The 13,896-nt window shown below is 37.4% G+C and overlaps 1 protein-coding gene across 1 annotated transcript in view; it reads left to right on the top strand.

Moving 5' to 3' along the window:
- Positions 1-13,896, top strand: part of ext1a (exostosin glycosyltransferase 1a) — a 66,091-nt gene that overhangs the window by 35,067 nt on the left and 17,128 nt on the right. Inside the window, exon 2 of the mRNA XM_079894386.1 lies at positions 10,886-10,979. Within this exon, the coding sequence (XP_079750512.1) occupies positions 10,886-10,979 (94 nt within the window). The remainder of the gene's footprint in view (positions 1-10,885; positions 10,980-13,896) is intronic.

The following is a 13,896-nucleotide window of genomic DNA, read 5'->3' on the forward strand; positions in this document are numbered from 1 at the left end:
GAGCAGCATCTAGGGGTCGAGCAGATGGTCAGGGTCAACCTGTCCCGTCCAGCCACAAACAAACAAAACACGCACACCTATTTGAGGAAGCAACTCCCAGACGTGTAGACGGTTACATGCGCACAGAGACACGCTCCTGATTGCGATGGCTGGTTAACCGGCGCCAGTGTCGGGCCTCAGCAGAGCTAGTGAGATCATTAGAGCGTCTCAGCGACTCGGGACCTGCCGCTGCCGGGGTCACTGATTCCCTGACCCTTCCTTTCCCGCTTTTAATAAGGACAGGAAATCTCAAAGACAGGACTGTGCTGTGCTTCTCACGGAAAGAGGAAAAGCAGGAGTGCTGGAGCGCACCGTTGTTTCATGTAGGGCTGCACGGGATCATTATTTATGTTACAATAATTCATATCACAGACGTATTGGGATATAAACACTGATGTCTATGGTAGCGATTAAAATAAAGTAAATCACTTTTTGAAAGCTTAAAATATTGTATCAGTTACATCGTTACACCAGTAGGTGGCGACAAGTGACTGTTAAAAATGTATTTGTCTTTGAATCATTCGAATGGTTTGTTCAAAAACACTGATTCATCCAGTAATGAAACAAGTGAAGTCTTTATGAGTGAGTCATTGAATCGTTCATCAATAGATTTGTTCAAAAACGCTGATTCATCCCACAATGAAACAAGTGAAGTCTTTATGAGTGAGTCATTGAATCATTCACTCAATAGATTTGTTCAAAAACGCTGATTCATCCCGCAATCAAACAAGTGAAGTCTGTATGAGTGAGTCTTTGAATCATTCATTCAATAGATTTGTTCAAAAACGCTGATTCATCCCGCAATGAAATAAGTGAAGTCTTTATGAGCGAGTCATTGAATCATTCATTCAATAGATTTGTTCAGAATCGCTGATTCATCCTGCAACGAAACAAGTGAAGTATTTATGAGTGAGTAATTGAATCATTCATTCAATAGATTTGTTCAAAAACGCTGATTCATCCAGTAATGAAACAAGTGAAGTCTGTATGAGTGAGTAATTGAATCATTCATTCAATAGATTTGTTCAAAAACGCTGATTCATCCAGTAATGAAACAAGTGAAGTCTGTATGAGTGAGTCATTGAATCATTCATTCAATAGTTTGTTCAAAAACGCTGATTCATCCCGCAATGAAACAAGTGAAGTCTGTATGAGTGAGTCATTGAATCATTCACTCAAACTGAATTAAAAAAATAAAACAATAACAATTCAAATTACTGCATTTAACATTGTCAGAAACTTTAGTAAATTACATGTTATTTTGTTTAGTTGTCTGTTCAGAATTGTGAGAGAATCATGATCTCTATTTTAAACAAAGAAAATGTGATAAAAGTTTTTAAATAAAACAAAAAATAAAATACTATTTCGATCTTTGTACTTCAAAATATCATATTCAATTCAATGTGTTACTTGCCATTTCTTTGTAATTATTTGTGAAATTTACTAGCAATTTCTGAATGAAAATTGTGAATCCATATTAACTTTTTGGAAAATGTCGAAAAAACTGGTGTTTTTTAATTATTTTATTTTATTCTCAACTTGAGTTTTCAAGGACATATTTTCACTGTTTTGACAATTCAACTATAAAATAATAATAATAATAATGATTTTATTGTGATTATTATTAAACAAAAGAAAAATATATTGTAATACAAAGAAAAAAATTGAGTAATGAAATTTATTTTACAGTAAAATTACAATACTAATAATTCCATCTAAATTTCTTTATTTTCAAATGGTAAACTATCGAGCTTTTATTTTGACGGGTCGCCGGCAAATCTAAATATGCACTGCAGGTTTCAGAGTGAAGCTTTGCGCCGTGTTTATTTAAACACACTTGCAGCTCATCATATCAGGTGTGTAAATGACACACATTAATAATGCAGTAAGCCATATCGCAATATCGATTTTATTTCGATATATCATGCAGAATTTAGTAGCATGTATCAAAAAATGGAAAGTGGCACTTTTTAAAGACTTTAAACAACAAAGTGTTCTTGTTAAACCTGGGGGAAGGAGTTTAATACCGCCGTCTCCTCCTAATAAAGACACCTGGATTGTTGATTTGGAGAGTACAAGGGTTTTTTTGATGATGGCAGCTTGGAGAATAAATCCCATGTTTCCTAAGACCCAAGTGTGAATTCCCGGCGTAATTACAGGACAGCGCAGGATGATATTAACTCTAGTCGTTATGATTAATGACACAGTGTGCAGTGGATAATTAATCAGCTGTATTTGCCCTTGAGGCCAGACATCTATTTGGACCATCTGCCACGACAGAGTGGATAAACTTTCCAGTAGCCTTTAGCCTTCAGCCTTTCGCCCCAGTCAAAAGTAACTCGAAGGAAAGTTACGAGTGCAGTTTTCCTGAGTCTGGAGAGACAGAAGACCTTGTCACTCTGCCCTAGTTTCTTACCAAACGTGCTTTGTTTAAAAGTTAGTTCATTTGGAAGCTGCTAATTCCCTGCGTTCGGTTTATGTAGAACATTTAACCATCATCCAGATGGTTGTTTTCAGCAGCGCGCAGAAGTGATTATGCTTTAATAGGCCAATCCAGAAGTCAGCTTCACCCTGCATGTTCCCTCCATAAAAATCCAGCATAAAATAAGCTCCAACACACGTTTTTGTTCATCAACGTGTGAATTTTAAAGCCTAAATACAATCTGCAAAAGTCAAAAGCTAACATTAGGCTATAAACAAAAGCTTCAGATAACTCCTTTCAGACTTTATAAAGATTTTCCCTAAAAGTTTGCGTTTGATAGTTTGCAAGAATGATTATAAACGGCATGAGGCTGTGAGAGCCTCAACCTCTGTAGTCCCTTTTAGCCACTATTACTGATTTATTTTATGTTTGTTGAATAATACATGAAAATAAACGTGCTTGTGTTAACCAAAGACCTTATTTCAGGCATTTAACCAAAAACCCATTCATAAAACCCATTTTATCCAGACGATGGAACCGGAAGTTTTTCCCGGGTTTTGGCCTACAAAAAAACATAATTTCTGCTGCAAGCTGTTGATGACAAATACTAGATATGCAAATAAAGCATGATTACTCTATGAAGTGCAACACGCAATAAGACGGAATAAGTCCCGTCTCCTAAATAAAAGAGCCAATTGTAGACTGTTAAAGTCAATGCATCACCGTTAGAAGCTCCAGTCAAGAGTCAAAAATTAAACATGGCTGTATTTCCTAGTTACTGGGAACATTGTTTTCAGACATCATAATTTACTTATATAAGGTTTTGCATTTTAGGTATATATTTAGGCATCATTAAAGTCAGATATTTTATTTAATTTTTTCAACCAGTCATTATGATTCTAAGGGCCCTATTTTAACGATCTGAAACGCAAGTATCAAACGCGAAATGCAAGTATCTTTGTGGGCGGGTCTCAGGGGCTGTTGCTATTATACCGGCGGGATAAATGACTCTTGCGCCCGACGCAAATCTAAAATGTGTTGGTCTGAAGTCGCTTCATTACTCATAGGTGTGGTTTGGGCGTAACGTGAAATAAACCAATCAGAGCGACATCTCACATTCCCTTTAAGAGCAGGCGCGCTTGTTCCATGGCGGATTGCTATTATAACGGCGGATTTGCCAGGAGCGGTTCACAGCCGAGGAGACCGACGTTCCCGTCAGGGCCGTAAAACACAGAGAAGTGACATTGGGGATGGAGAAACACACCCAGATTAGCTTCGGTTAAACAGGCGTATGATAATTTGGGTAAATGTGTAAGCTAGATTTATGCCTATTTTTCACATCTTCATGGACACAACAATGATTTCCCTCTTGTGGTAATATTTTTCCTTGCAATAATGTATGGTTTTCTAAAAATGAAAATTGCTGCTTCTGTGTAGATGAGAGAATCAAAGTGTGTGTGTGTTGTGCTCACGCTACATTATGGCCAAGCATGCGCCCTTAAAACAGCATCTGAACGCACCACTGACTTTAGACGAGGTTTCTCCTGGTCAGTGGCGGAATTATTTTCTGAAACTGCAAAATAGCACCAGGGAACGTTTGCGCCGGAACACGCCTCCTCTTTTACTGAACCGCCCCCGGGAGCGCAAGTTCATTCCCTAATTTACCGACGTGCGTCTGTGGAGGGAAAAGTCCGCTGTTCGTCGGGTGCAAAATAGGAATGAAACATGCGTCGCTGTACAAAGGCAATTTCGCTGGCCCTAAGTGCTAGGTTTTTGTGAATTTTGGGTCAAAATTGTATAAGCAATTGAGTACATTTTACTTGCTCTTATTAAATTGTATTACCAGCAATAAAGGAATAGTACATCCAAAAATGGAAATTTCCATTTGTCAAATTTCCAATAAATAGTGTGATTTTGGAGGCGGGGCTATCTGTTTGAAACTGGTCATTAGTTTTGCAATACCATTTGGCACCACTAGTTGACACACTTCAACTTTAAAGTATGTGTTGTTTGACATCTACATGCAATATAATAAAGTTCATTATATTGCACACCTTTAAATCGGTTCCTTGCACTAGCATAAGCTCTTCTGGAAGTGGCGTTTTGTCTCTGTCAGCAGAGGATAACTGGACTTCGGCAAACCAGTCGTGTCTGAGCCATTGATGTCTTATTTTCTCGATTGTGCGGACAGCGAATGCAAGCATTGCACTTTTGCTGTTAACATGCATTGTTGTTTTTGGAAGTCAAATGGCATCTTTTGTGTAACAAGCTAAAGGGAAATCGTGTCGTTGGCAGTGACTGGAGACAATATACCAATTCATCCCATCGTTTTACTAAATCCTGGCCATGTTGTAATAATTAGGGAACAAATAATAGTAATAGGGCACTGCCATTTCCAGTGTTTTAGTTCAGTCAAAATGAGGGAATGAATTAATAACTCAAGGGAACGAATTCTTAATTTGTGGCCACGATACACATATTTTCGTCCACATGTCATGTGTGGGGCTCTTTACATTACTGTCACTTTTGATCAATTTAATGCATTTTGCTGAATAAAATGATACTGAATGAATGATTGCAATGCCATAAACCATGGTAATGCACCATAAAACACCATGGTATTACTACTAATATTACTACATGCTCAAAAATGTGGAACATCTTCATGTTCTTTTCCATCTATTGCTTCATAACTTGATATTTTTTAATACTTTTTCATGTATTTTTAAAGATTATTTTGGTTATAAAAGGGCAGCTCACTGCACAATATTGTATTGGGGGATTTAACATAAAAAAATAATACCATAATATTAAAAATGCACTGTTTTGCTGTTTGTAACCATGAGATTTGTACATTAAGCCACACATGAGGAGACGAGTCACTTTATTATATTATGCGGATAGACTTTAATAAGACAGAATGCAATGTGTAGTCGTGAATTTTCCGTCATCCACACGAGACTCAACCCTTTCATCTGGATGAGCTTCAGGATCTTCAGTTCTTCTGTTGATCTGGAGGATGTTGAAACAGTTGTTACGCGCTCATGAAGTTGTGTGTGTCGGGACGTTAAGTACGGGTTTAATCTTGTTCTGATTACACAGTCATTACAAGCAGGTTGGCAAGCGTTGGTGAAACCAGCAGCTCTTATTTCCACTAATCTGATTTAAGGCACAAATGCCACACATGCCAACCGGCTGCCATGGCAACAGTGCCAAATGTAAACATAACAAAGACAGTTCGGCTGCATACGATTCCAGTTCCCTGTTTTTTCTGATGACTTTTGCACGCTTTGTCAACTTGATAGAGGAGGTTTGCATTGGGTGAGCGCCGTCCGACGACCCACGAAGACAGTTTAAAGACACACCTTCAACATCAACATCTCGCTTTCACACGGTCACCGATTGTTTCCTTGCACACTTCGAAAAATAAAGGCTCCAAAAGGTTGTTTTTTTTCACAGAGATGCCATAGAAGAACCATTTTTGGTTCCCAAGAGAACTTTTCAGAGATCAGTTCTTTAAAAAAAAACATATTTGGTGGTTACACTTTATTTTAAGGTGTCATTGTTACAGTGTAACTATATATTTAAGTACTGAGTAATATTAAGTACTTACTATAGGGTTAGGGTAGGATTAGGATTTGGTTGAGGGTTAGTTGCATGTAATTATGCATAATTTACTGTTATTACTATGTATATATAACATATGTAACAAGGACACTGTAAAATAAAGTGTTACCACATATTTTTCTTAGTGTGAAGAACATTGTAAAGAGCCTTTTGTGGAATGGAAAGATTATAGGACGTAAAATCAAGATTGTGATATGGCTATAAGTGCGAATCTCGCAAACGGCGATTTATTGAAGTAAATGCTGAAGGTCTTGTTAATGATTTTCATAAACATATAAATCAAAACTGCCTAATGTTACTGAATGAAATGTCGACCCAGGACGAGCTACAGCTCAGCTTTTTGCACAAAATGTTGCTTTTTTTAATGAAACTTACCCATCAAGTGTTGATAAAAAAGAATGCATGAAGCAAGAATAAAACTGGGGTTACACTTTATTTTAAGGTGTCATTGTTACAGTGTAATTATATATTTAAGTACTGAGTAATATTAAGCAACTACATGTACTTACTATAGGGTTAGGGTAGGATTAGGGTTGGTTGCATGTAATTATGCATAATTTACTGTTATTACTATGTATATGTAACATAATGTAACAAGGACACTGTAAAATAAAGTGTTACCAAAACGGGTTCTTTTGTTTATAAAGCAGAGGCTCTGTGATATATTGCATGTTAAGATATTCACACAGCAAAATATTCTGGACGGTATGACATTTTTGTGAAAAAATAAAATAAAATAATAATAATAATTGCTGGTAACTTTTTTCAAAAACACTGGTGTGGAAAGAGTTAAGAGTCGTATTAAAAACATTAGTCTGCACACAATGAAAGTGCCCATGCCCTGATAGGATAAGCCCTGTGCTTCTGATGAATTATGAAGTCTTCCGAGTGCATGACCCTGCCCTATTTTCAGACACCCTATATCAGGTTGCCTACTGATCCAGCGGGTCATCCGAGGTCATTCCCACATCCCGAAACACCTGCCGACTCTCATCCGCAAGCTTTAGCGTAGAGCTGGGCGGTATACCGGTTCATACCGAATCCCAGTGTTATGATATTAATTGTTTAGAAGCATTTTTTTTATCTTTCGCTTCATGTGTAGTCTCAGTCAGTCTCTTAACATCATATGACTTCACTTAATAATCAGTAAGAATATTCAATATACTGACATGGCACTTGCATACTGACACTTTTTTGCTACTACTATAGCAACCTTTTTGCACAGTCTTGTACATTTCAACAACAAAAAATCTTTTTTTTCGTATCTATATTTATTCGTAATTTCTTCTTGTGTTTGTATTTTGATAATAATCGCACTGTCCATGGAGCGGGCTGGTTATATATTCTCTATATGTGACCCAGGACCACAAAACCAGTCACATGGGTCCATTTTCTGAAATTGAGATTTATACATCATCTGAAAGCTGAATAAATAAGCTTTCCATTGATGTATGGTTTGTTAGGATAGGACAATATTAGGCTGAGACACAACTATTGATAATCTGGAATCTGAGGATGCAAAAAAATCAAAACATTGAGAAAATCTCCTTTAAAGTTGTTCATTTATGTTCACGATTGTGCTGCATTCACTCACAAAAATAAATGTTTTATATATTTACGGTAGGAAATTTACAAAATATCCTCATGGATCATGATCTTTACTTAATATCCTAATGATTTTTGGCATAAAAGAAAAATCGATAATTTTGACCCATACAATGTATTGTTGGCTATTGCCACAGATAAACCCGTGCGACTCGAGACTGGTGACTTGATCCAGGGTCACATATAACTGTGAATGTGACAAATAAAGATAAAATCAACGTTGGGATCGCGGCAGACAAACTAGGGCAAACTAGTCAAACTACTGCAGTATTTCCTCTCTCAATCAGAAGAAAATGTGGTTTAAAATTGATAGGCTAGGTATGCTTAAAAAAAAAAAACAAGCCATATACCGTGAAACCAGTATAATTTAGAAAAATACTGTGATATAAATGTTTGGTCATACCGCCAGCACTACTTTAGCGCTCAGCTTCTGTCTGGCTGTCCGCAGATCTGTTCATTCATCCAGAGGTGAAGCCGGAGCGCATTATAATGCACAGCATCACGGATAACGCATCGGAGGAAAGACGGAGAAGGAATGGAGAACGTGGGAGTGCCGGGGAGAATGTGTAAGAGAGGAGAAGGGAGGGTAAGACGGGCAGAAAAGGAGGAATGTCGCGTTAGGAATTCCAAACATCTCCTTAATCCGAGTGCCGACTGAAACGCTGGTCCAAGCATTTGCTGAAGCTTTTATCCCACCGTAGCTCAAGACCAGCGTACAAAGCAGAGGTCAAGAGGTCAAGAGCGTGAACCGGGATTTCTGAGAGCTCTCTCTCCTGACTGTCTGTGAACACTTATAAAGCTAAACGTCTGAAACTCTTTATAATGCCATGTTGTCTCAAGCTAACCAAACGTTTTTATTTTATTTTATTAAAGCAGAACATGATACACAACACCATCAATACAAAACTGTGTGTGTGTGTGTGTAAAATTGTGTTATGTGTATATCTCTATTATAAGTTTCTTATATATATACACTTCATATTATAAAGCAAAATGTCTGTAACTCTTTTTAATGCCATGTTGTTTCAAGCTAACCAAAAGTTTGATAAATCCAACTGGTGAATGACAAATGCATCTACAAACATCTTGGTTGCAGTAAAAATGCTAATTTGTTTAAAAACTTTAGCTTCTAATGTACTGTTGTGTACAGCTTACTATTATTAAGGAATAATTTTCATAATATAGGCCATTATTAGAAAATAATGCACACCTGAGACTCAAAGCAGCGTTACCCCTCGGGTGTGTGTTATTTGCTTATAATTCAACGTACCGGAGTCAGTTATTTCCGCTTATACTGTGGTTACCCCGAGACATTGTTCAGATTTCAAGTCATTTTCAGATTTTTGTCCTTTGCTAATTCCAAAACGTCATTTTAGAGCTTGTAAAGGAGGATTGAGACATTGATAGCATATTAATGCAGTTATTAAAGAGAGAGAGAGAGAGAGAGAGAGAGAGAGAGAGAGAGAGAGAGAGATTAAGCGTGTGTGAATTACCTGAGTCTGTTCATCAGCGTCTCTAATAGTGAAACTGTAAGTTTCTGTGCTTCAAGATCAGCGCTGTAATTTCCTCGCTAGTGAGAAATGTCTTGTAGCTTTTACGTTGATGAACTATTTTACTGATAAAATCATCAGAGCGACGCTGACAACACGTTTCTGTGTGAGTGTGTGTACTGCATGTGTGTGTGTTTGAGCGGGAGAAAGAGTATGTGCTTTCTACACATAATAAAACTTAAATTTGTGGCAAAAACAGGGAAATAATGTGTTGGTTTTATCCGATTGTTTACTATATTTATTTGCGTGGTCAGTGTCGTTGTGGGCTTCGGTTCTTTTGCTGTCGTCGCCGTAAAGTTCTTTGAAATAACTCGAATCATTTGGCGCAGTGATATGGAGCTGTAATGCGGTCAAAACCTGCCTGGACTACTTTAGCCGTGCGTTTCCCTGAAAATAATTGCACAAGCGTTCAAGCGTTCAACAGCCCCGCAGTTTAAGTTCTTTTAAATACTATGTAAGATTTCAGTGTAAACATTTCAAACTATTTGCTATTTTGTGGTCACATATACATTACATTACGGTGCCACATTAAATATATAATTTATTTTATAGCCAAATGTTGCATTTTCATTTCATTTAAATTATATTTTATATGATTATTGTTTTACATTATACTTTTTTTTTTTTTATAAAATTTAGATTTTTTATATATATACATATATGTATATATAAATATATATACTGTATATTTTATGTTTTTTTTTAAACGGCAAGTTGAAAGGATTTTTTTTTGTGGAAATCGACAGAGAAATCGCACTGAACCCAGGACATTTATTTATAGTCAACATGAATTTACAATAACTATAATTTACCTTCCTGATCTTATCATCCATGTAATAATGCATGACATGCTTCATTGCATTGGGAGATGATGTATTCTGTTCTCTATTGTATTACTAAAACATTTAGATTAATATAGCTTGACAGTGTTGCTATTTTGGCTTGTTGTGGTACTTTGACCTTTAGATCTCCAAACTCTGACACAGTTTCATCCAGTTATAAAGGAACTGTTGAGAAAACGTAAATTTGATGCATTTTAGGTTCTCTCAACTATTGTCTTAAACATTGTCGCTACTTTTCAATTAGTTTGTTCATAAAAAATGCACATTCAGCCGATAAATTCATCAAGGCAACTGCAGATTTCTGATTCACAATACATTGATATATTTTGGTTGCTATAGCTTTTTTGGGCACTAGTTTCAGGTTTCAGAAGGCGCAACAAAGCAAAGATATCTGGGATTTATTTTCAGTTCCAGAGGCTTGTACCTCAACACTTGACACACAAACCTCAATAACAGTGAACAAAAATATATCCTATAACCGCATCATTTATTCATGCTGCAATGCAATACATGCTGGAAATCTCACAACCCTTCACATTTCAGCAGTGTTGCTCATCTGTGTCTGACTCATTTCTGTTGGTCTAATATGAGTTGTATGTAGTTTGTGATTCATAATATCCTTTAAAATGGAAAATATGTTGTTTTTTTTAACAGTGCATGTGTGTTTTCAGGCCAACTGTGTGAGATGTGATGAGCACTAACTGATTTTCCATATGAATAGGGTGTGCACCTCCTGTTTTCTCACTCCAGGATGTTTTCAGGATGCTTCTTAATATACTCTTCCTCCTTTTCCTCGTCAGGTACGACTATAAAGAAATGCTGCATAACTCCACGTTTTGTCTCGTGCCGAGAGGACGCCGCCTGGGCTCTTTCCGGTTCCTGGAGGCTCTGCAGGTATACTTACTGTTTTGTTTTGTTTTGTTTTGTTTTTTATCCAATATTGAAGTATTGATTATAAATGATTTTTTACATTTTACAGTTTCTTCCTATTGAGATACTAAGGCTACGTCTACATTAAAGGGGTGATGAACTGAGAACTAAAATTTTCCTTGAGCTTTTGACATATAAGAGGTCATCATATATAGTTTCAGAACTGAAAACTTCCTTGTTAGTCCAGTAAATGCTTTTATTGACACCAGGCACAGCGAACGACAGGTTTTTCAAAGTGGAGATCTATGACGTCAAAGGGTATCAAGCCCCGCCTCCGCAGAAGAAGAGCAACGCCTACTTCAACACTGCCTGTTTAGCCCCGCCCACCGATTCACACATTACATGAAACTCATTATAATATGCAAAACTGTTATCCAATCATAGCAGTGGGCGTTTACTTCCAAGTCTTCAATGCGGCACGCCCATAAAAACAGGAGCTAGGCTCAAAACCAGGGTAGAAAATAGCCTATTACTTATTCATTTGGATGTTTTTGAAAGTGAACGTCATAAGTTGACCTCAGACAACAATATAAAAAAATTCAGTTCATGACCCCTTTAAAAAAACGCTCTCCGTCCACACTAGCGTTTTCAAGCGTTTCAGTGTGGATGAAAACGCCTGAAAATGCTAAACTCACATTTACTGCGCATGCGTTTAACCTCACAAAAGCTTCCTGAGATGATACAGATGGAAAAATAAATAATCAAGTTATCGCTCAATTCTTCTGACCGGATAATGTTATTTAGCAGAATATCTCAAATGAGAGTACATTTTCTGTCATCTTTGCAGGACTGTGATATGAAGAGTGTGCAAAGTAATATAGTACAGTTGTATACAATATAGTACAATACAGTGTGGAAGTGAAAAAGTGCATCATGTGACTAAACTTACGCCATCGTTTTTAAATACCTCAGTTTTCCCAGTCCACACTACAACATAGGGGTGTGACGGTTAGCATATAACCGTGAGACCGACGGTTATAGTTGAACACCGTCATTACAACTCTATAACCGCCAAAACCGTGTTATTAAAATATTTTTTACAAACATTTTTTATCATAGAGAATGTTTAAATACTAATTAAAAACAACTGTTAACAGTCTGTTATTAATGGTCTACGTCGTTTCCAACTGTATTTGATTCTTTGCCAAGTATCAACGCAAGTTTTGTTTTGTAAATCGTCAGACATGATTTTTACCTGTTCATTAAGTTTTGCTTTGTAGAAAGCCTTTCTTTAAAACGAATTTCGTTTTGTACAACTTGTATCTTAATTTTAATAAATGTTTCATCAACCAATTGCATGTATTTAATAAATAAATAGATATAGCAGATAATATAATAACCGGTGCTGGTGCGCCGCGTTCACTTGCATTGGATTGTATTGTGAACTAGAGCGCATCTCATGGTAAATGAATGAAACTCAGCGTAGGCCTATGCCTCAAACATTAGCATTAAATATCTTTGCTGCATCCTTTCTAGAACAGACAAGGGCTTTATTGCGGCTCGCATCAGCAGAGCATTGCATCGTCCATAGACCGCAAAACAATCAGCGAATGGCGGGCGGGTGCGGCTTTAAATTTGGTAAAAAAAAAAAAAAAACGGTGCGGATGATGAGTGCGGTTGCGAATGAAATAAAACCCCATCCGCGTATCTTTATCGATAACATTGATTATTATTATTTTTTAATTTAGGCGATCAAGTGTCTGCTCCTTTATTCAAACTAAGTTGTCCTATTCAGACGAACGTCGCAACACCCCCCCCCCCCCCCCCCCCCCCCCCCCGACGGTTATGTTACGAACCGTCACATTTGTCATCACCAATTCTCAAACCGGCATACCCCTAATACAACATGAAAACAGCGTTTTCAAATTTATCCACTTTGGAGAGCGTTTTCAAAAAGCTTCGTTTTCATTAATAAAAAACGGCGTCTTACACAACACCGTTTTCAACTAAAAACCTTTCGGCCGTTCGTTTACACGACAACCACGTTTTGGGTGCTTTCGAAAACGGGTTTCAAAGTGCACGTTTTTGAAAACGGTCTCCATGTAAACAACAAAAACTTGAATCTGTGAAGACGATGACTTCATGAACATGTGTATTACGTGGGGGTCGTTTGGTGCCGTCTGTACGCGGAAAACTCAAATGAAAAACTTCTCCATTTCAAGTATATCATTGTCGTGCAAACGTACCCTCAGTGTGGACTGAAGGCCAAAACGGAGAGAAAAAGAAAACGTATTAGTGTGCCTGAGAAGTGAACAAATGCACCTTTTGCTGTAACCGGCACTATTCAGTGATGCTCATGCCTGTGTAATGTCTATTGTGTGGCTGTGCTCTTTCAGGTTGTCTGGCGTTGTGCAGATATGAGGCTTAACAGGCCATTAGATATTGTGTTCTGAATTATGCGTGAGTTTAGGATTGCCTGGCGGAGGTTTTGGTGCACATGTGTGTTTGTGTCTGTCGGAGCTCACGCCGGCTTTAGCTCTCAGGCCTGTATTGGTCTGTATGTATTTCAGCAGATTGAAGGGCTGGTTAATGACACTGCAAGGATTAGTCCATAACAGCAGGATGATATTAGAGATGAAGGGAGGTCAGATGAGGAGCAGATTAACAGATTAAGGACAGGACAACAGGCCTGTGCAAACACACACACACACACACACACACACACACACACACACGCAATTATGCTGGGAAACAGTGGATTTTGTCTTATTGTCTGAGAATGAAGTTATGTTGTGGAGCAGCGATGAGATCAGATGATACTCTGAATATAAACCAGAGTACTGAATTATTACCACTTTTATATACTATGGTACAAGTCCAAAAAACATACTATTGGACATGGTTATTTTAGTATTATTTATTTACTTTATATATAGTTTGA

This window comes from Squalius cephalus (genome assembly GCF_949319135.1).
Source record: "Squalius cephalus genome assembly, chromosome: 15".
NCBI lineage: Eukaryota > Metazoa > Chordata > Actinopteri > Cypriniformes > Leuciscidae > Squalius > Squalius cephalus.